Raw genomic sequence first — 23024 nt, 5'->3', positions numbered from 1 at the left:
AGTCCGTAAATAAGTTACTTAAATAAATACATAAAATTAATTAATTAATTAAAACAGACCCTACTAACATTATTATTTGTCGTTTAGCCATTTGGAGCAAAGTATCCAATGCTTCAATGTCTTTCCCATTTTAATCTTAGTTTTTTGTCCAGAATTGATGTGATATTGCAACCTTAGAAAAAAAAATGTTGGCTGATGGGGCGCAATACCATAAAAATCTTATGTTCGTTTCAACATCTTGACTTCAGACGTGTCAATATCTGCATGTGTAGCTTATCTCGAGTGCACAGTAGTGCGGTGAGTTGCGCCACCGTGTGGTTAAACATAAGAAGCCAGCGGAGCGCCCGCTGCCCGCTAAACTGCCTCGTGTGATGAACTGTGGCGCGCGCACCGAGCGGTTTCTGACTTCCTGTCCATTTGCACTTTCTGTCCGAGGTAGCAGCTGTTTCGCTCCGAAAAGTTCAATCAACAAAGAAGAAAGGTGGAAACAGAGGGCTTTTACTTCTCTTTGCCTCTTACCCCATCATCACTTCCTTCCTTTGTCGTTGTGCGGAGTTTCGACACCCATCCCCAAAACTCAGCCTCAGGTTGGCTCACCGCAGCGCAAAACAGAACCACCCTTGGGCGCGTCGTAAAAGGCATCGTCTTGACAAATGTGGCCGTTTTTACCTTGTTTAACAGTGCTGTGGTCGTGGACCCCTCTCTTTCACGCTCAAACGACGGGTAAGTACCCCCTGGTGCTCCCGTTCCGAACCGGGGAACTGCCTCGTGAAAAGCGAAGGTGCAACTAGAGATCGTGCAGGTGGGCGACATCGTGACAGTTAACTGCAGCAGGACGTGCGCTGGGGCCTCATACATTAGGAATGCGGCTTTGTCCTTTCGAAATGAAACGTGAAATGAGATAATTTAAAAAAAGACAAGAGGTCGAATTTTATGTCGTTTTGTGAGTTAGTGTAAGCGCAACCGCCTCGCAGTTTCCCAGTCCCGACCGTGCGTGCAGGGTCTGCATGTTCTCCGCTTGTCCGCGTGCGTCTTTTCTCCGACTGCTCGGTGCTGAGACCCACAATTTAGCTTACCTGGCGCCTCCAGGGTGGCTCTCTATGGCCTCAGTCTGTTTATGTGAGTGGGTCCTGCATTGGACTGGCAGCCTGTCAAATGGGCACAATGGGCACTAGCCCACACTGTTTCTGATGTCTATGGATGTTTCTGTTTTCCTATCAAAACAGGGGCCCCAGTGCACTACTTTGCCTACTTTGCCCAGGTGCCTATGATACTGTCAAGACAGCCCTGTGTTCAGGGTTGGTCTCTGCCTTGCCTGCTGATGCTGTCAGGATTGGCACCACCTGCCTGAACCCTGAGTTTATGCTCCACAAGTCATTTTCCCATGATTGGCGCTGTGAACGGCAAGGTGTCAAATGGTGTGTTCACTTTGAACGCCTGTTGTATTAATAAATGTGGGGCAGTGCCAATTGGCAACACCGCAACCCCCAAAAAGCAAACTGCATTCTCTATAGCATGTAATTATTTTTTTCTTAATGGTTAAGACTGTGTCCCAGAATTACAAAAACTGACTAACAGATCATCAGGATGCTATAAAGAAGAAGAAAAAAATAAACACGAAAGACCAGGCAGGCAGCGGCCCTGTCCATTAAATTCAAGGAGCTTGGTTTGCTTACCTGTTTGTGTTCTGTGACCTGTAGGGGGCACCACAGAGTCCCAAACCCTAGAGAAACGTCCCATTTGAAACGGAAGGTTTTATTGTTATAACAAAATACTTCAATGGGTATCTCGTGGAATTCAGAATACAAATAAAGATGCTCTCTTCTGTCTTCCTCTCCATTCCTCCTCGGTGAGCTTTGTTCCAACTGACTCCAACTAGCCTGGTGGAGGCAGAGGGGCTCCTTATATCCAAGACCCCAGGGAGGACTTCTGCTGCCGGGACATTGCACATAAGAAGCACTCCTGGGTCAGGCATAGGCCCCACAAAGTTGGGACCACTAATCCCCCCAGCACCCCCTGGGGGCCCCCATGAAATGCAATAGGGCTTTCCCTCAGGACTACAATTCCCAGCATGCTCTGCGGGGACGCATTTGGGTATTGTGGCCCAGGTGTTGAGGGAGCATATAATCTAGGCAGGTTGTCTCCACCAGCCCCTCCATTATACTGGCCTCCCAGCCGGGTGAGGGTCTTCAGCACAGTCCTGCTGGGATGTTGCCATCTCCTTCCAGTTTCCTGGCCAGGCAGGGAATGGCTTTCCTTTCTTCCTGCTCACTCGTGACCCACCGAGGCCACCAATAACAATATAAATTCTAGCAACTAGCAGCCCACAGCCCAATAGTGGGTCATGACCCAGCGGTTGAGAAACACTGATCTAACCAACATCCAAAAATGTAAAACATCCTGCAGCCCCCTCAAGGTGGTCTCATTTCTTATTGGGGGTCTCCAGAGGTCATTGTGTGTGCCCCTTGGTACTCCTTGAGACATCCTTCCTGCTGTCTGTGTGCCCCAAATTCCACTTAGGATGGACTTCTGTCCATGTGAAATGGATAATGAAACCTGAGATGTGACCCGCTGTGTCTTTGTGCCACAGGAGCTTGGCTTGCTGCCCCTCACATCTCCTTGGATCTATCAGCCGGCTCACCAGTGCTTGAGGGCTCCACGACGATGTTGTGTGCAGCTCCACAAAACTCCACAGGCAGCCGCTTCCTGCTGTACAAGGAGCGAACGTTCATCGATCATCAAGAAGACCACCGGGGGGGACTGAAAGACGTCAAGTTCATCCTGGACAATCTGTCTGCCAGCAATGAGGGCAATTACTGCTGCCAGTTCCAGACCTTCGTCGCTGGCCAGTGGACCAGCAGCCCCTTCAGCTCCTATGTATATTTAAAGATCAGTGCAGGTAGGGGGCGCCATTTGCTTGTTTTGTCAGACTTGTATTCACCTGTGCCAGCTTTCCAGGAGATATGTGGGGGCTTGGGGTTCAACTGCCATGACTGAGCTGACATCTCTGGTGTGCTGGGACCCTTCTAGTCCTCCTTTTCAGGGTGGGGTTTTGTGATTATGACATATAATACATTTACTGGGGGGGATAGCAGAAGCTAAAGAATACCCTGATCATCTTACATATTTTGGTGGTACCCATCCATACACTATGCCCTCTGGGTAAAAATCCCGTACCCACCCATAGTGGAGTTTGCATGTTCTCCCCGTGTTCTTTGTACCTTTCCCTTTAAGTACTCCAGTTTTAAAACCTACGGGTTGGCACAAAGGTGACTCTAAATTGTCCGCTGTGTGTTTGTTTAGTGGCTGCTTCCTGACTTGCCCTCCACAACCCCAAACTGAATGAAGCAGGCTGGACAATGTCACGTGGTCTGCTATTCTGAGCTGCGCCAGAGTGTACCCACACCCTTTACTGCTCCTCGGTCAGCCACCCACTTGCAAGCTCTTCTTGAACCCGGAGAAGGAAAACAACAATTGAAGTTTGATTTCAACCACACACCTGCTTTTTAAGTCCTACGTATGCACCTTTGGGTCCAAGTTACGTGCCAACCCTGGAAGGGACACCACCATGCCCAGCTTACCCCAGCCAGGCTTAACCCACCCCCCCCAAAAAAAATATCATGTTGAGCTCCCCCCACGCTGTTGACTATACTACACCTTGTTAGATTTTTGGAACTTTATAAAATCCACCCCCTGTAATATTTCAGATGCCCTCCTTCACATTTTGGTGTGGAGCTGGGGCTGGGTGCCACTCATTTAAACAATTTTTTAGGATGGGTCACTTTGCCCTCATTACTCCTGTTTGTTTTCAGTCCTCCATTAAATAGTACACATAAAAGGTGCTATATTAAAAGAAAGCTGCTGTAAGCCATTTATTGCCATCAAGACATCTGATTTTTCAAGTCAAGGCAGAATAAAATGTGCCCTTTTGGTTTGTGGGTATCAAATGAGGCTGTGCCAGCCATTTCCTTTGTGCATGCCAGTACCAGCTATCTAGCCAGGCTCAGCGCATCCCATCCTTGCATTAATTTTTACACTCCATTGAATCCAATTAAAAGTCATAGGAGGACCAACTTGTACCAACTGGGCACAAGTCAGGCTCAAACCCAGCCTTAGGAAACAGTCTGGTGTTGATTCTGTGCCACCTGTTAACCTGGATATCTCCCAGGCGTTTAGGGACAAATCAAGAACTCAGGGCTCTGAAGCTGTAAATCTGCAGTGCTGTGCCACCCTATATAAGAACTGTGTGTGCCATACAAGTAGAACTCTAAAATGTGACTTGATGCACTGGCGGGTTCGTCATGGGGGTAATGGATTGGCAGCCCATATGGGAACCTGCAGTGAAAGGGGGTGCCAGGCATTCTGTTTCACTTTCATTACTCCAGTTGGCATTTTGCCCTCTTCACTGCTGCTGTTTGCAGTTGTTCTGCAAACACTTTAAATAGCACACACTGTGAAAGGCGCTATATTATATCAAAAGTTCTTATCATTAGCTATGTGGCAATGGGCAGGATTTCATCCTGGAACTCTTCACGTAAAACCCACAACTGAATGAGCTAAAGCAGCATGATGGAGGCTGGTACTTCCAAGAAAGGGAGAGGGCACAGAGTGTCTGTATTTGCCAGGTAATGCCAAGCAAATTCATATACGCCCCCCCAATACCATTATGAGGGGAGCTAATGTGAAGTTCCATGATGGCATCACCTAAAAGCAAATGTCTTACAACAGCTCAGATGCCATTTCATTGTTTTACTGGCTTCTGCCCAGTGCCAGGGCACAAGAGAGGTGTGTTGAGGGGGGCATCACACTCCTCTGGCACATTTCTTCCTTCACCTAAAAAAAAGTCCCAAGTGAGTTTTAATGATTTGCATGCAAATAACATCCTGTGGGCGGGGCCTGTAGCACATGGTGGGCGTGGCTTCGAAACAAAGCAGAAACACCAGAGGAAGCCTTTTGAAGTGGCATCATTACCCTGGCAGTGATGGCAGCAGCTGGTGTGTCTGCGGTGGGCAGGAAAGTGATACACAATCAGTGCTTGGGCGTGCCAACCCAAGTGATGAGTTTCTGTCTGGTACTTCAGGAAACTTCTGTGTGTATTTAACACACTTTCAGGCAGTAAGGGCAGCCATGGCCTACAAAGTTTACTTGAAACAGAGATTATATAGTGCCTTTCTGAAAAAGAGAACAGCTGATGTGCTTTTAATGTATGAGGAGGTTACGACTCTTAGAAATTATTCCTGAAGTGTAAAGGTGAAATATAACTGAGGTGCTGATGCATTGTGGGTAATGGAGTTTCTTCTGGTCCTTTTTCTGTCATATTAGGTGATTATTACTGTCCCACAATCAGATTTTTAAAGTATTAAGTGAGGTATTTTTGTGTGAGTGGTTTATGCCAGGCATGTCCTTCATGCCAAGGGTTAGGAACCAACCAGCTATTTAGCCAGGCACAGTTAGGCTTTATTATTCCTATCCTTCCATCCATTATCTAATCCTGCTGAATCTTATTAAAAGTCATAGAGGACCTTGCAACATCAGGCACAAAGCAGGACTCAGCCTGGCATCTGGAAACAGTCCTATGCCAATTTTGAACCACCCATTAACCTGACATGCCCATCTTTTAAGTATTGGAGGAAAAGGAAGAAAACCCTTTCAAATCCAAATGGGCACAAGGGGCACCTGAACATGCAGGGATTTGAATCCAGGATATAAGGCTATGCCACCCTGAATATGTTAAAACTGTGGCATGTGACTTGATGTATAGGTGAGCAGCTGGCACCCAGAAAAGCTGACCTGGAAATTGGCCACCTGTCTTTGAATAAACACTCAGACGTGGCACTCTGAAGACATGCCCTGCTCTGGTATGTCACCTTCTGAGCCATGAATGGTGCCCATCACCAGATGTCAAGTGTCCACGACTGTTCACCTTGTCCCACTAAGGTGACCGTGAAGTTGTCTTTGGCTTGGTTTGTCATCCCTAATCATCTTTCATTTCACCACAGGCTCTGAATTCTGTTCTGGCCATTGTGTGGTCCTCAGCTCTGATGAGACCTGTTAGCCTCGTAATGGCAGACCACTTAAGCTCTGCTTTCTAATGTCTGTCCACATCCACCCTGCTGCTTTCATTCTCCTCTTCGGAAGTACAAACATTCCTGAATCTCACATGGTCTCTGACCCTCACACTGGCCCATATTCCCAAGCTGACTTGCTCATTCTTTATCTCCACAGTTCAGCCTGGCCTTGGTAAGCCCTCCATCATGGTGACCCCTCCTGATGGTGCTGTCCACATGGGAGAAAAGGTGAAGATCCGCTGCACGGCTCCCAAGGCTCCCAAGGCCCAAGCCCAAATGACTTTCCTGTTGATGGAAGGCGAGAGGAAGAAGAAGCGCGTTGTTGCTTCACAGCACCCGTCCACCGGAGCCTCAGAGGTGACCTTCACAGTGGACAGCACAGAGACGACATACAGCTGCATGTATCAAGTGGATATGCCAGGCGTAGGGTTCACCAACTCCAGTAGCAGCACCAGAGTGAAGATCACGGTGAAACGTGAGCCCTCTCTATTAAGACAAGATTAGGAAAACATTCTTATTTGGGGTCTTCTGGGCCCTTCAGTTGGAACTTGGAAGTCCACCTTAAATCCGCCACCTTAAGTCAGCTTAGGGCGTTTATTTAATGAGTTTCGAACCCAGTGGGTTTAAAGTGCCCTCGTGTGGCCAAAGCTGGACACGCAGCCGAAATGTGGAAATCTGCAACATTGTAAATCTTCGACAATGTGTGTGTGTGCGTTTATGGGTGCGTGTGTGCGGATGTGTGTGAGTGTGCATTTGTGTGTGTGTGCGTATGCATGTGTGTGGGTGCGCGCGTTGTACTCCTCTGGGTTAGGTGCTTCCTCTGATGAGTCCGCAGCTGGCAGCTCCCCCGAAATCCGCCCCGTTAAATTTCAAGGCTTGGCAGGGTTATTTGATTTACGTGTTTTGTCAAACACAGGCGCAGGGACACACGTAAAGATTCTTTTTTATTATTAGGACAGTTTACACTTCAGATGAAGATGGGATTTAGTGACGAATTGTGTGAGGTCTGTTCTGAGAGCAAACACGTGCATGAGTGTAAATATCTGTAAATACTAGCAGAATATAATAATCACATAGTACCCTTCAAAAAACGGAGGGTTTTGCGGAAGAGAAAAAGTGGTCGATCTTCAAAAAGTGGCTAGTGACCAGTGAGGGGCACCACTGGCCAGATCGGTGTGCTGTGGTGTAACTGAAAAGCAGAAGCGAGGCTGCGGGCGGCTCGGGGCAGGCAGGGCGGATGTTTGCGCAGACTCGCGGCTTGGGGTGGGCGGCAGCGTCTCCGTGTCCGCCTCGAGTTTAGTCGTGTGAGGCCGCTGGGGGCGCTACAAGCCCTCAGATGTGGGGCACTGGGTGCTAAATGACTTCTCTGTTTTCTCTTAAAGCGCACACTCGTTCTCCACAAGTGAATGTCGTCCCTTCTCAAGCAGGTAAGGCAGCTACACGGAGCCCTTTCTGTTTCTCTTCATTTCTTTCCTGCAGACTCTTAAAGTTTCAGCTCAGATGGTCCACCCTTTCTATTTCTGAGTGGTCTCTTTATCTTACAGGTTACACAACACCCGCTGAAATAGAAGCTTATGTCTCCCTGCCAGGTAAGGGAAGGCATTTCTTTGTCAACAGTGGTGACAACAAGTTTAAACATTTTAAGAACCCCCTCCCCTCACTTTCTGTAACCATACAACTTCAATCAGGCAGCAGTTGCTGTTAGGGGTTGGCTGTAGCTCAGCAAGCCACTCAGTGTCACCGCCAGTGACAATTCAGCGCCATTTCTCCCATACATCCACTCCCACTTGTGCGTGGCGACCATCTGAGGGTCCTCTACAGGAATGCAGCGAATTCCCCCATGTCACAAGAGCTGCTGGCGCTTACTAGAGCTGTCCTGTGGTCTTTGTAGGTCCAAAGGGGGCGCTGATCGCTGGATCCTTCGCGGCGGCCACCTTACTTGCAGCCATTCTGGCCCTCCTGGTGATTTTGGTCCTTATGAGAGGTGAGTACCGTCGGGGCCTGGGCGTTCTGTCAGTGCCATCCTAGTCTCGCTGAGCCAGTCCCATAATATATACACTGTGTGCGTATATACAGTGCATCCGGGAAGTATTCACAGCGCATCACTTTTTCCACATTTTGTTATGTTACAGCCTTATTCCAAAATGGATTAAATTTAATGGATTAAACCCCATAATGACAACGTGAAAAAAGTTTACTTGAGGTTTTTGCAAATTTATTAAAAATAAAAAAACTGAGAAATCCCATGTCCATAAGTATTCACAGCCTTTGCTCAATACTTTGTCGATGCCCCTTTGGCAGCAATTCCAGCCTCAAGTCTTGTTGAATATGATGCCACAAGCTTGGCACACCTATCCTTGGCCAGTTTGGCCCATTCCTCTTTGCAGCACCTCTCAAGCTCCATCAGGTTGGATGGGAAGCGTCGGTGCACAGCCATTTTAAGATCTCTCCAGAGATGTTCAATGGGATTCAAGTCTGGGCTCTGGCTGGACCACTCAAGGACATTCACAGAGTTGTCCTGAAGCCACTCCTTTGATAGCTTGGCTGTGTGCTTAGGGTCGTTGTCCTGCTGAAAGATGAACCGTCGCCCCAGTCTGAGGTCAAGAGCGCTCTGGAGCAGGTTTTCATCCAGGATGTCTCTGTACATTGCTGCAGTCATCTTTCCCTTTATCCTGACTAGTCTCCCAGTCCCCACAGCATGATGCTGCCACCACCATGCTTCACTGTAGGGATGGTATTGGCCTGGTGATGAGCGGTGCCTGGTTTCCTCCAAACGTGACACCAGGCATTCACACCAGAGAGTTCAATCTTTGTCTCATCAGACCAGAGAATTTTCTTTCTCATGGTCTGAGAGTCCTTCAGGTGCCTTTTGGCAAACTCCAGGTGGGCTGCCATGTGCCTTTTATTAAGGAGTGGCTTCCGTCTGGCCACTCTACCATACAGGCCTGATTGGTGGATTGCTGCACAGATGGTTGTCCTTCTGGAAGGTTCTCCTCTCTCCACAGAGGACCTCTGGAGCTCTGACAGAGTGACCATCGGGTTCTTGGTCACCTCCCTGACTAAGGTCCTTCTCCCCCGATGGCTCAGTTTAGATGGCCGGCCAGCTCTAGGAAGACTCCTGGTGGTTTCGAACTTCTTCCATTTATGAATGATGGAGGCCACTGTGCTCATTTGGACCTTCAAAGCAGCAGAAATTTTTGTGTAACCTTCCCCAGATTTGTGCCTCGAGACAATCCTGTCGCTGAGGTCTACAGACAATTCCTTTGACTTCATGCTTGGTTTGTGCTCTGACATGAACTGTCAGCTGTGGGACCTTCTATAGACAGGTGTGTGCCTTTCTAAATCAGGTCCAGTCAACTGAATTTACCACAGGTGGACTCCAATGAAGCTGCAGAAACATCTCAAGGATGATCAGGGGAAACAAGATGCACCTGAGCTCAATTTGGAGCTTCATGACAAAGGCTGTGAATACTTATGTGCATGTGCTTTCTCAGTTTTTTTATTTTTAATAAATTTTCAAAAATGTCAAACTTTATTCATGTTGTCATTATGGGGTGTTGTGTGTAGAATTCTGAGGAAAAAAATGAATTTAATCGATTTTGGAATAAGGCTGTGACATAACAAAATGTGGAAAAAGTGATGCACTGGGAATACTTTCTGGATGCACTGTGTATGTATATATATATATATATATATATATATATATATATATATATATATATATATATATATATATATATATATATATATATATATATATATATATATATCCATCCATTTTCCAACCCACTGAATCCAAACACAGGGGTCTGCTGGAGCCAATCCCAGCCAACACAGGGCACAAGGCAGGAACCCATCCCGGATAGGGTGCCAACCCACCGCAGGTCACACAAAAACACACCCACGCAACACGCACACATTAGGGACAATTTGGAATCGCCAATCCACCTAACCTGCATGTCTTTGGACTGTGTGAGGAAAGCCACGCAGACACGGGGAGAACATGCAAACTCCACGCAGGGAGGACCTGGGAAGCAAACCCGGATCTCCTAACTGCGAGGCAGCAGCGCTACCACTGCACCACCATGCCGCCATATATATATATATATAAATAATATAATATTTGTAATATCCATCCATCCATTTTCTAACCCGCTGAATCCGAAAACAGGGTCACGGGGGTCTGCTAGAGCCAATCCCAGCCAACACAGGGCGCAAGGCAGGAATGAAACCTCGGGCAGGGCACCAGCCCACCGCAGTATATGTAATATAAAATGTATAATATGTATAATACAATATATATAAAGTGTATAAAATGTATATAAGACGATATATATATAAAACATATACATAAATATACACGGCATATATAATATATATAAGACATATAATGTATGTAAAATACACATACAGTAAGATGTATAATAGGTGAGACATAATATATATCATATATAATATATATAGTGGGTGGCACGGTGGCGCTGCTGCCTCGCAGTAAAGAGACCTGAGGTTCGCTTCCCGGGTCCTCCCTGCGTGGAGTTTGCATGTTCTCCCCGTGTCCCCATGGGTTTCCTCCCACAGTCCAAAGACATGCAGGTTAGGTGCATTGGAGATTCCAAATTGTCCCTAGTGTGTGCTTGGTGTGTGTGTGCCCTGCGGTAGGCTGGCACCCTGCCCGGGGTTTGTTTCCTGCCTTGCACCCTGTGTTGGCTGTGATTGGCTCCAGCAGACCCTGTGACCCTGTAGTTTGGATATAGCAGGTTGGATAATGAATGGATATATGATGTACAGTATAATATATATAAAATGTATATCAGAAGTATAATATGTATAAAGTTTTATATAAGATGTATAATGTGTGTATATTCATATATAAATATATAAGACATATATATAAGACCTATAATATATGTAAAATATATATAAGATGTATAATATATATAATATGTATATAAGACATGTCAGTCAGTCAGTCATTTTCTAACCCGCTATATCCTATCACAGGGTCTCGGGGTCTGCTGGAGCAATCCAAGCTGAACCCAGGACTCTTTACTGCGCCACTGTGCTGCCCTATAAGACATGTAATATATAAAAAATATGCACAAGACACATAATACTGTATATACGTCTGAAGACAATCTTGACCAATTTTACTAAAAACTGGGTGGCGACAATTAGATGGCTCATGGAGTGTCACATTTCTAGGCCAATCCAATGGCTCAGAAGACGGTGCTAATGCAGTAGGGGCGGGGAGTCTGAACTGCAGAGAGTGACAGCGCTCTTGATAATCCGATTGGACAGAAAGCAAAGTTCAGATTTTTATAAACAGTCTACAGTAGCAAAGCCAAAAGTTGCAAAGTAGGTGGGCCTGAAAACAACTGAATGGGCAGGCAATAAGCAATTCCCAATGTGGACTCCCCTTGAATTTTTGTGCAGCTCAGTTTAATGACAACTGAACAGAAATCACATACAAATATTATGGAGGATCTTACTTCTGACTTGGGGGCCCTGGCTAAAGAATGAAGGGGGCAGGCTTCTGAATGGGGTTCAAGCCCCCCTTAGTTTTGCCCCTGCTGATAAAGTCCCCAGTTCAACATTTAAGTGTGTGCCGCGTGTGCAGAGAGTACGTGCCCTTGCCAGTCGCAGACTAGTTGACCTGACTCACTGGGCACGTCACACTAGGCGAGTGACTTCATGGGAACACATACCCGACTGCCCCAGACTGGCTAAGATTATGTAAATGAAGAATGTCACATGGGCTTTAAGTATTTAACTCCGCCCATAGTCGTCCTCCTTTCTGGAAGTGACAGTTGACAGACTACAGTGACTGTCACGATGATACGCTGTGGTTAAGTGAAGGGGGGTGTGGGAGGCTCATCTGACTCAAACACTGACGACTGTCAAGTGGACCATCGGCCACAAATGTGCAGTTCTCCTTTCCATCATCTGTGTGCAGGTTGCGTCCTCCCTGTCTAGCGTGGAGCTCTGCAGGACCCAAACGTCTATGCGTGATGTGTATGAATTATGGGCGGAGCTAAGTGTTGAAGCCCGCCCAGGTTTAGCCACGCCCCCTTTCTGCCATGAGCACCTCCTCATCGATTTTCTCAGAGTGGGTGTAGCGGCTGCCGTGGCCAACAGAGGGCGCTGTTTCATGCCGCACTTTGATCTTCTTCTTACTTTCCTTCACATCCCAGAGTCGGAATCTCCTCAGATGTGGCAGCTTTTTATCAAGAAGTGTCCGTCAGTGTTTTCCCTGCGTTGTGCACAGTTAATCTCTCAGAGTTGGAGGTTCTCTGGCAGACTTTACCTCCCCTTCTGCCTTCTTGCTCTTATTTCATTCTGAGGGTCTGAAAGAACTCCTCGCCATCTTTATTATGTTTTGTTTATTGCTTAATTTGCAGTGAAGGCCACACAGAAGACGAAGAAGCGGAGGTGAGTGGGTGATGTCTGCTTGTTTCATTTTTTAGTGTCTTTTTCTGTCGGTCAGGGTTTACATTTTTTGGATGCGGGGTTTGTGCTTCAGGAACGTGGGGCACAAAGGGAGCCATCTTCACAATTTCTACTGTGGTCTGTTTTGGTGACTTTTTGCCCTCCCCAGCCAGAATTCTGTAATGCACTTTGGGTCGGTGGTCACCCTCTAAAGCCTTCTATCAGTCATTTCAATTTGTTTCCCACATCAGAAGTGTGAAGGTCTGGAGCCCATCCTGGAAGCATGGGGTACAAGGCAGGACAGCAGGGTGCCAGTTCACTGTAGAGACCACTCACTCACTCAGTCACACACACATACACACGGGACCCTGTAGAGCCACCAGATCACCTGACCAGCATGAGGACATGGGAGGAAAACCAAAGTTTGACACACAGAGTGGTTTTTTCCACCCTGATCGATGAAGACTACCCAGTCATCCTGGGCACATAGGTGGCAGGCGAGGCCAATCTGCGCCCTGAACAACCACTGGCAGTGTGGCCAAGGAATCTGAAACTTCACGCTGACAGCTGCTTTGCCTTTTACAGGAGAGAAACTCCCCTCTGGAGCAGCCTGCACACGGCCGAAGCCGTCATCGGTAGGTCTTATGGATTCTCATTTTCCTTTTACTTTTAATTATATTTTTATTATACATGCAATGCTAATTAGAGGGTAATTTGCATATGAAGCTGGTGTTGGTTGTATAGGAAGACACAATTCCAATTGTCTTTTACGGTGCATTTTTAAAGAGATGGAAAGCATTGGGGGGGCAATGGACAAGGGGGGTCTTTTAATAAACCCCCAACCCGCGTCTGCTCTGTTCCAACAGGCTGACATCCCCTCCCAGAAGCCATCATTTCCAGCTCTATTACAATGAGCATACAGTACTAGCAAACTCTTTACATGGCGCTGCCCCCTGGTCCCACCTGCCTTCATTACCCCAAAACAAGTTAGTCATTTGGAAAGACCAGGCGTGAACAATCATGTCGTCTTAAATGAGCAGACGTCTCCTCTGACATTCAACTTAAACAGCGCGTCCTTAAGAGTTGAACCCCGAGACCCTGGAGCTGTCAGAGGGCGAAGTAACCCCCGTGCCACTCAAAGCCCCATTTTACAATGCAAGTAACGCTTTTAGTTCCTTTTAACTCATCTACCCTGTCCTGTTTCCAGTCAGCCATGTGGATTTTGCCTTTTTGGTTTTGTGTGGTATGTCCATCAATAAGAGTGAGCGGGTACTTTTATTGTACACAATAATAATAATTAATAGTAATAATAATTACTTTATATTCTGTGTAGATACGCAGTTACACCATATTTAGTATGTAAATCACTTTAGTAATTTATTTTCCATAGTAAGGCACTACTGTATATAAAATGAAGTTTATTCAGCCTTCAATTTGTTCATGTCATTTTAAGGCATCATAATCAACGACTTTTACTTTATATGGCGCCTTTCTCTAACGCATGTAATCTTCAGGTGCTTCAAATGCTCGTTTTCAGAATCCTTTTGTTCTCGAGTGTTGTCCTTGGCGCTGCTTTGCAGTAAGGAGACTGTGGAAGATTGTGGGTTCGCTTCCCGGTTCCTCCCTGTGTGGATAGCGCTTTGAGTACTGAGAAAAGCGCTATATAAATGTAATGAATTATTATTATTATTTTATTATTAATCGATCGGCAAATTTAGTTTTTAAAAATCCTTGTAATTACAGCAATTGACCAGCAGAGGGCATCCAAACCAAAGCATTTGAAACTGACGCAAAGTGACGGGAAACAGAGAGAGAGAGAGAGAGAGAGAGAGAGAGAGAGAGAGAGAGAGAGAGAGGGGAGCATGCGCGGAATTGGCGCATTGCCGCACCCACCGAGGCTTTGAGCGCAAGGGTGACGTGAATTCATGCGGCGCCTCTTTGGGGGCAAATTTGGGCGGGGGGTTGGCGGGCAACATGATGTCTCAGCTTTGCCAGCCTCGCCTGTTCGTGGATTTTCTTGCAATATTTTGCATTTTTTGGTGTTTTTATACTGTTTTATTGTCTCTTACTGTAACTCAAAGCTTTGTGTTTATTCTTATTTAGTTATTTTGTATCCAGTACTGGATATTCCCTGAATTTCTGTGATGCGTTCTTTGCGTATGAAAGGCGCTATATAAGTAAAATGTATTATGATTATGATTATTATCCATAAGCTACTGTATATTTGCACTTGGTCATTTCTATGTAACAATAAAAACTAATTCATTAATGAATTAACGATTCATTAATCATTGATTGTGTGAGTGACTTTCATTAAGCAAGCAGTTGAGAATCTTAATTAAGAGAGCGACCCCTTTAAAGATTTATTAATTTTCAGTTATAAACTTATAAACTGATTTTATTATTTAAGACATTCATTAATCTAATCATTAAGCCTTCTTCTTAGTTATGTAATGTTGAAAACCCCGATGTCTGACTGGTCCCCTCTTTCTCCTTTCTCCCTCAGGTCTGGGATCGCCCCCCGGGAGACGCTGGTGAAGTGGCCAGGAGCCGCAGCACAGCATGCGATGACCCGAGACGGCCGCCCTGATGTTACGGGGTCTCCATTACGGATGTCGCGGCTGGAGGGCTGTGGCGAGGGACTTGCTTTTAATGTTTTGTTCATTCGAGACCCCGGTTTGACGGCACTTCTGTGTGAACAGTTTACCGGTTTTGTATTTGGAATGTCGCATTTCGCAACGCCCTCCCTATTTTGCCGTCTCTCTCTCTGTTTTATGTAGCCCCCATTTCGTTATGAAACTCTTCACAATGAGAGACAATTATTATTTAATAAAAAAAATGCAACATTTATAGACCCCAGAAAACTGAACTGGTTTTAGGGGGATGGAGAATGTGTGCGTGTGAACGAAATGGGAAAGAGAGGAGCAAATCCCGGCGGCCACTCCATCCCTTCACTGAAGCTGCTCATCCCAGTATGAGAGGGCGGAGCCTATCTGGGTCATGCTGGCACTGGATGGCTGCAATGGGATGCCACCCAGGATGAAGTTGGGCATTTTAAGCCACTTCCTAGAATTGAATTAGCTGCAGAATGTCAAATGGCTGAAACCAGAAGACCTAATGAGACTCTTCGATCGGCCCACCTGTGTGACGTGATGATTCATATCAGAAAGTGAAACTGCCAACAAGGTGACCTGACACACCTTGGGACCGGGAAGGCCGGGGAATGGAAATTCAGCACTGGCATGGGTGTGACATGCTGGTGTCTGAGGGGCTGACAAAGTGGGAGGCTTGGGAGAAAGAGAATGAGAGAAGGTGATGGTGCTTGTGGTGGTCAAGGGGAGGTGCAAGACATTCATTTTATTTTTATATAGCGCCCTTCAGTGAGCGCAGGCTCAGAGTACTGGAACACGTTCACAGGTAGATGCAGAACGGGATTGAATTGAGCTGAATTGAGCTCCCATAGAGCTGCCCACCTCAGCTTTCCCTAAAGTCAGGAGGTAACACGTGTGTCCAGTGTGACCCCCATTTCTGACCCGTCCTCTCTTTGTCTTTTCCTCCTTCATCATCAGGGTTTCGTAATGCCTGCTGGGAGACGCTACAAACTACTAATAACATAATGAACACACATAATGACACTGACACCGATGGAGCCCCCCAATGTCTGTCCAATAATTTGACGATGAGCTGTGGTCAATTGGCAGAGGAAAACAAAGCAGCAGCATCAGTGGAAAAAATTAACCTGGGGGGGGGGGGGGGGTCCACAGTCACTCAGAACAGATAAAGTCAGAGGCTTATCTGCAGGGTTGCCCACCAGAACTACAACTCCCATGATGCCCTGCAGGAGTCCACACAGGAACCACCCAGTGTATTGGGGAAACACACGGCACCAAGAGGAGGTCTCCCTCTGCTCTTCTGCTATGATGACCTCCCAACTGAGAAACGTAACACTAACTAAACCGGCCGGGACCCCCATCCATCCAGAACCTCCCATTACACAGGCCTCCCAGTTGGGTTATATTTATTTATGACTTGTTTGATGTTACTTTGCTTGTCCTATTTGGTGAATTTTGCTATTTGTGGTGGTTTAGTGGCCCCAGAAGTCAGACCCACTGACCTCAGCAACACTGCCTCCTGATGGCTCCTTTTGGCACTACAACCAGATAATGGAGCAGCACCACATCCCAGTGACTACTATCGCCCCCCATATGATGTGGGGATAAAGCAAAACTGATGAGGCAGGCACAGCAACTACCGCTCTGTCCGGGGTACAAGATGTGGGGGGGGGAACTGATGTAGGAGGGGTCCGATATTAGACTCCTCCCACATTCAGTAATCCTCCCCTAGCATCAGAACATAAAATGGGGTTCACTGCTGGATGTGAGATGGGGGTGGGTGGGGTCAAATATCAGACTCCTCCCATATTCAGTAACCCTTCCCTAGCAGCAGAACATAGGATGGGGTTCACTGCTGGATGTGAGATGGGGTGGGCTGGGTTAGATGTTAGACTCCTCCCATATTTAGTAACCCTCCTCTAGCAGCAGAACATAGGGTGGGGTCAACTGCCAGATATTAGGTGGTGCTGAGAATGTTGTAGGCGTGGTAGGACTGTATTCAGTAGAATTAATCTATCTGCGGTAAATGAGATGCGGTAAATGAGATGGGTGGGGATTGATGTGGGAGGGAACGGATGTCAGACTCCGCCCATATTCAGAAATCGTCTGCTCATGCGTGATGTCCGAGAGTTAGCTTGTGAGGAATGTGTGGCGTTAGACGACTATCTGTTTAATTAATTCTCTAGTAATGATTTTGTTTATTTATTCGTCTCCTTTCAAATGAAATGCCGCCCCCCTAGTGTTCCGGAAAGCAGCAGTATTAAATATTTGCTTGAAGTCCGAGCGTTTCAGGACAGCAGTGAGGCTTAGAAGTTGTGTGGTTACGGTGTAGTGTGAACACTAAATGGTATGACCCAGACGACTGTCCCTGCCCCATCGCGCGTCCCTATGAGGGTCTCACTGAGAAGCCCCTGCACCTTCGAGGGTGACCTTTACGTGCCATTTTCCATCTTTGCTCATTCTCCTTGTGCCCAGCTTTCCCTTCTATAAGTGATGTGTGATGATTTGTTGCCCCCAGTGGGTAGTCAGCTCATTCTCCCTCTCCCCCATTGAGCATGTCAGCTGTTTGTGTTGCTGGGCACTGCCTCGTAAGTTGCCACGTCATGCCCGGCTGCTGACATTCCAAACAGTCGTCCACTGAGCTTGTTTGCGCTCCTGTACACCACAGGTGAAGCCAAAAGGCCACTTGTAAAAAACACCAGCTGGGCGCGGTGGGCGCCTGCCTCCATCTGCCTGTCTAAATATTTACCCAACACTAACCTCAGCTGCAGGCCTGCATTCTCCTTGGCAGCTGAGTTCCCTCAGTCACTCGCCAATTACGTGGCGTTACTCAACGAGTGGAGTCAGCAGTTATCTGGCGGGTGGAGGCCTGGCACTCTGCTGACACCAAGCCTGGTGCTGATAATGCAGAGTCTGGTGTGGATGAGTCTACGCTGAGGTGGCCTGCTGTGGCTGAGCACTTGGTCAGAGAGGCCGGTGGGAGTCTGGTGAGACCCCAATGAGCTGCGACAGAGCTAAGCATGTGGTCAGTGAGCTGGACAGGGGACTGTACACTGTGTTGAAAGGAGTTAAATTATCACAGAATCAATGATCTGCCATAACATTAATGCTGTGGTCATCAGATTGGACCAGAAAGCTAAATCCCACCCAAGCATATTTAGGTCTAGGGGTCACATCAGTCTAAGGGCCAATGGTAAGGTGTCAATGGGGCAGATGAGAATGGCTGGAGTTAACAAGTTGAGATGATACCCCGCTGGATGTCACTCTCACCGATTTAACTCTAGGGGGCCGTTTGTTTTGAGTGGGCCAGAAGATCACTGATGGATCAAGACCAGTCAGATAGACTTTTGAGGTTGGACACGGGGAAGATGCGTAAGAAACTGAGTTGACATTTGGGTATGCGGTGATGGTGACGACAACATTTGTTTTTCATTTCAAAAAGTCAGGGATTGGCGTCATCGGTAGGATACTTGGGGTGGGTTCCCCATAAAGTAGGAGGTTACAGTTTTATCAAGTTGTTATTACTTGAATGGACTTGATAACTCACCTCAAGGATGATGTAAGGGACGATGGGAGCAGATATTCTGTTGTTAGTTTTAACAGTTTGGTTGTGGGTATTTAGCCACATGGAGCAGGTTTCTAGTTTCAGTTGAGGTGGAGAGGATAGGTCACTGATGACGGTGAAACCTGAACTTTAATTCTGGGATTGGCATCATTAGTAAGATACTTGGGTTGGGTTCCTAGTGAGGTAAATGGTTACACCTTTATTACACTGATCTCAATTGGATGGCTTGAGAAATCATCTAACAGATACGTTAGGAGGTGGTGGGTTTAACCAGGTGGGCTTGGTGACGGCAGCACATAATGTCTTATTAGGTTTAGCAGTTTAGTTTTGGGATTATAAACACAGAAGGAGCTTCTGGGTTCAGTTGAGGTTGGAGGTCACTGATGATGATGATACCGGATATGTTTTATATCTTAGTGCTTTAATTCTGTAGGATGTTTGGATTGGGGTCCCCAGTCAGGTGGCTTCAGGGCTGAATGAGGTCAGTGGCCTCCCTCTTATGTCTGTTAGGTGGAATGGGCACTGAGGATAAGGACACATAATTCATCTTTGTTCTTAGTGCATTAATTCTGCTATTGGTGTTATCAGTGGGATACATGAGGTGGATTCCCAGTGAAGAGGAAGGTTACACTTTCACAACTTTGATGCCATTGGGATGGACTTAACAAACTGTCTAAGGTCCGGTGTAGGAGATGAGAAGGATACCCAGATGCATGGGGTAATGGTACCAAATAATTTATTTTTCATTTTTGTGGTTTACTTCTGGAAACATTGGAGGGTCTTCTAGGTTTGGTGAGGTAGGAGGTTCCTGATGCATTAGATTGATGTCAGGAGAATGGATGGAGGAGCCCAGTAAGAGATGATGTAAGAGATTGGAGGGGTTGATGGTGATACCCGGCTATTATTTTAGTAAGGCAATTCAGGGATTAGCATTATGGGAGTGACGCCAACTGGAACCATTGCTCTATCACATGACTATCAAAGGAACTGACTTGAAAAATCATGTAACCTATAAGACAGAGGATGACCTAAGAGTAAGGAGAGATGAATTCTGGCATTAGGATCATCGGTAGGATGCCAAGGGTCAAGGTCCTATTGAGGTGCAAAAGCCCACTTCTGCATTCCGTCAACGTAGATGAGGTGGTCTTTAGTAGGAAGCAAAGGGAGTAAGCCATGGGTAAGGAATAGTGACAACAGCAAGTTTATTACTAATCTTGGTAATTTATGTTCTAGAATATTCATCATCAGTAGGATGCTTTGCTTGGGTTCCCATTGAGGGCAGAGCCCCCTGAAGCATCACACTAATCTCATTTAGCTGGACCCTTGAGAGGTCACCTTAAAGATGGTGTAGGAAATGAACAAGGTGGTGGGCCATGTGTATGCGACGATATTAACGTCAAATTTATCATTCACGCTAGTAATCTAACTCTGGGCTTACCATTATGTGGTTCCCGGATTCCAGGGTTCGGTGAAAGTTGGGCCCCACTTCTTTATCACACGGTCTACAATGGCTTTTACTTAAAAAGTATAGGGAGGTAGATGGAGTGTGATCTTAGGATAAGGGGTGATGGTGAAGCAAAATGTATGTCTGGGATTAGCATCATGGGTAGGATATCTGGTTGGCTTCCCATTTAAGGGGAAGACCCAACTACTGAGTTATACAACATCTATGAGATGGCCTTGAGAAGTCATCAAAGACCTGGTGTAGGAAACAGAGGGGGTACTGCATCTCATGGGTAAGCGATGGTGAGAACATTAAATTAATTAAAAACCTCTGTACCTAATTCTGGTATTAGCGTCATCGGTAGGATACCGGATTGGGTTCCCATTTAAGGGAGAAGAACCAACTACTACATTCTACAATATCTAAGAGATGACTTTGAGAAGACATTTAAGACGCAATGCAGGAAACAGAGCGGGTACTGCACCTCATAGTAAGCAATGTTGAGAACAGGAAATTAATTAATTGTCTCAGTAATTAATTCTGGCATTAGCGTCGTCGGTAGGATATCTGGTTGGGTTCCCATTAAGGGGATGAGCCAACTACTACATTATACAAAATACATGAGATGTCCTTGAGAAGTCGTCAAAGACCTGGTGTAAGAACCAGAAGGGGGTACTGCATCTCATGGGTAAGCAATGTTGAGAACATGAAGTGAATTAATAATCTCAGTAATTAATTCCAGCGTTGGTGTCATCGGTAGGATCCCAGATTAGGTTCCCATTAAGGGAGAAGAACCAACTACTACATTCTACAGTATCTAAGAGATGACTTTGAGAAGACATTTAAGCCACGATGTAGGAAACAGAAGGGGGTACTGCATCTCAAGGGTAAGCGATGTTGAGAATATGAAATGAATTAATAACCTCAGTAGCTAATTCCAGCATTAGCGTCAACGGTAGGATACCGGATTGGGTTCCCATTTAAAGTGGAGGAGCCAACTGCTACATTCCATAATATCTAAGAGATGGCCTTGAGAAGTCATTTAAGCCACGGTGTAGGAAACAGAGCGGGTGCTGTATCTCTGGACCAGAGATCTTGAGAACAGAAATTAATTAGTAGTCTCAGTAATTAATTCTGGCATTAGCGTCATCGGTAGGATATCTGGTTTGGTTCCCATTGAGTGGATGAGCCAACTACTACGTTATACAACATCTATGAGATGGCCTTGAGAAGTCATCAAAGATCTGGTGTAGAGAACAGAAGGGGCAACTGCATCTCATGGGCAAGTGATGTTGAGAACATGAGATGAATTAGTAGTCTCGGAATTGGGTTCCACCAGAGATCAAAGCTCACTGCATCAGGGTCATTGAGTTGGACTCTGGAGAAGTGACCTTAAAGATGGTGACCCGTGGGTGTGGGATGATGGTATCATGAAGTGCTTTTACTAATTTGGGAGTAACCACATGGCTGGATTGATTATGCCAGTCCTGTGTTATATTTGGATGAATAGTCTTAAGATGCCAGGAATGGTGTAAGACATTAGGGATAAAGAGTCTGGGGAATGAGTTAGGGGTCTGAGTGAGGCCCAGTACAATCCATCCATGTTCTGAATATGCTAGGGGGTGTCAGAGCCCCCCGTCTACTTTAACAGTAGGTTAGTATCAATGTAGTAACTTAACAAGAGATCTGTAGGGCGCAGCAGGAAGTACAGGAGTGGGCCTGAGTCAAGGGGTAGTGATGACGCAGGTTTGGCATTCATCCCAGTGTTTTAATTATGGGCTTCATCTGACGAGAAAGGTTCCCAGTGGAGCCCACCCCTCCTGCTTTTGTCCTGTGGCTTTAGTAGTAAAGCACTCAAGACGTGTTTTCTAAAGGTGACACAGGTAGCAGGTGTGACTCAGGGGGTGGAATGGCGGTGACACCAGCTGGAGATGTGATTACAAGCTTAGCCAGATGGGCCGGGTAGGTGTCAGGTCCCTAGTGATGGCGCGTGTTTGATTTGCTGAGACCTTTCACCCGCTGGTGGGGTTTCACCTCCAGGTCACAATGTTATCAGAGCCATTGGAGATCGGCTCACAGGATCCTTTTGTGACGGGTCACAGAGTGAGCGGCAGGCAAGTGAGTCACACAAACAAGGTGTCACTCCGCCCTCATTAAAAAGGCATTTTGTGACAGGTCCGTCTGTGACTTCAAGGTGTTGCCTTTGGTGATCTTCAAGATAACGCGCCCATATCAGTGCCCTGCAGATACCAGGCTGTGTGGGTACATGTAAGCTTGAGTGACTTAGTAAGGTGTAGTTTAGAAGTGCAATGAACTTCAAGAATTTGAAAGGGAAACCAGAGAGAGACAGAGAGAGGGAGACAGGGAGAACATGAGCACCTGAACAACTGGGCTCAGTTTATCAATCCCTCCATTTTCTGAATACGGTGTAAAGGGGGTGCCATGGGCAAGGGTGGCAAAGGGCCAGTGAAAGTGCCACAGATCAAGAATCATGCTGGCATAAGGAAAGGTTCTCCTTATATCCAGCAGGACCCCATTAGAGTATTATAACTGGTGCTGCTTGGTGATTGCTCTGTGTGTGTGTGTGTGCGTGTGTGTGTGTGTGTGTGCGTGTGTGTATGTGCGTGTGCCCAGTCCCTCCAAGCAATCTGATTGGTCAGTTTCACTGTGGTTGCTTAGACAGGAAGGCTGACACATACAAGGATACCAAGAAAAGGTGTAGGAGGAACGCTGAGAGTCACCTTCAAACACAGGAAGAATTCACAAGAATAAAAATGATGTTTCATGAAGGGTAATGAGGGTCCGTCTTCCATTTCTGGTGGTCAAAAAGCAGACAGCAGTCGAACGATGTGCCTCAAAATGGCAGAGTCTGAGAAACAGAACCATGATCGAGAGAGCAAGAGCCG

The 23024-nt window shown here is 46.5% G+C and overlaps 1 protein-coding gene across 1 annotated transcript; it reads left to right on the top strand.

Annotated features, from left to right (window-relative positions):
* The first annotated feature begins 524 nt into the window (after positions 1 to 524).
* Positions 525 to 15349, top strand: LOC114667605 (uncharacterized). Its single transcript, XM_028822971.2, has 9 exons — positions 525 to 723; positions 2591 to 2899; positions 6226 to 6543; positions 7451 to 7495; positions 7613 to 7657; positions 7960 to 8052; positions 12470 to 12500; positions 13083 to 13132; positions 15004 to 15349. The coding sequence occupies exons 1-9, from the start codon at positions 654 to 656 to the stop codon at positions 15033 to 15035; spliced, it is 993 nt and encodes a 330-aa protein (XP_028678804.2). The 5' UTR covers positions 525 to 653; the 3' UTR covers positions 15036 to 15349.
* Positions 15350 to 23024: the final 7675 nt, after the last annotated feature.

The sequence above is a fragment of the Erpetoichthys calabaricus genome, chromosome 17, assembly GCF_900747795.2.
Source record: "Erpetoichthys calabaricus chromosome 17, fErpCal1.3, whole genome shotgun sequence".
Taxonomy (NCBI): Eukaryota; Metazoa; Chordata; class Cladistia; order Polypteriformes; family Polypteridae; genus Erpetoichthys; species Erpetoichthys calabaricus.
Note: the sequence above shows the minus strand (reverse complement) of the source record. Positions and strands in the feature narration are given on the sequence as shown.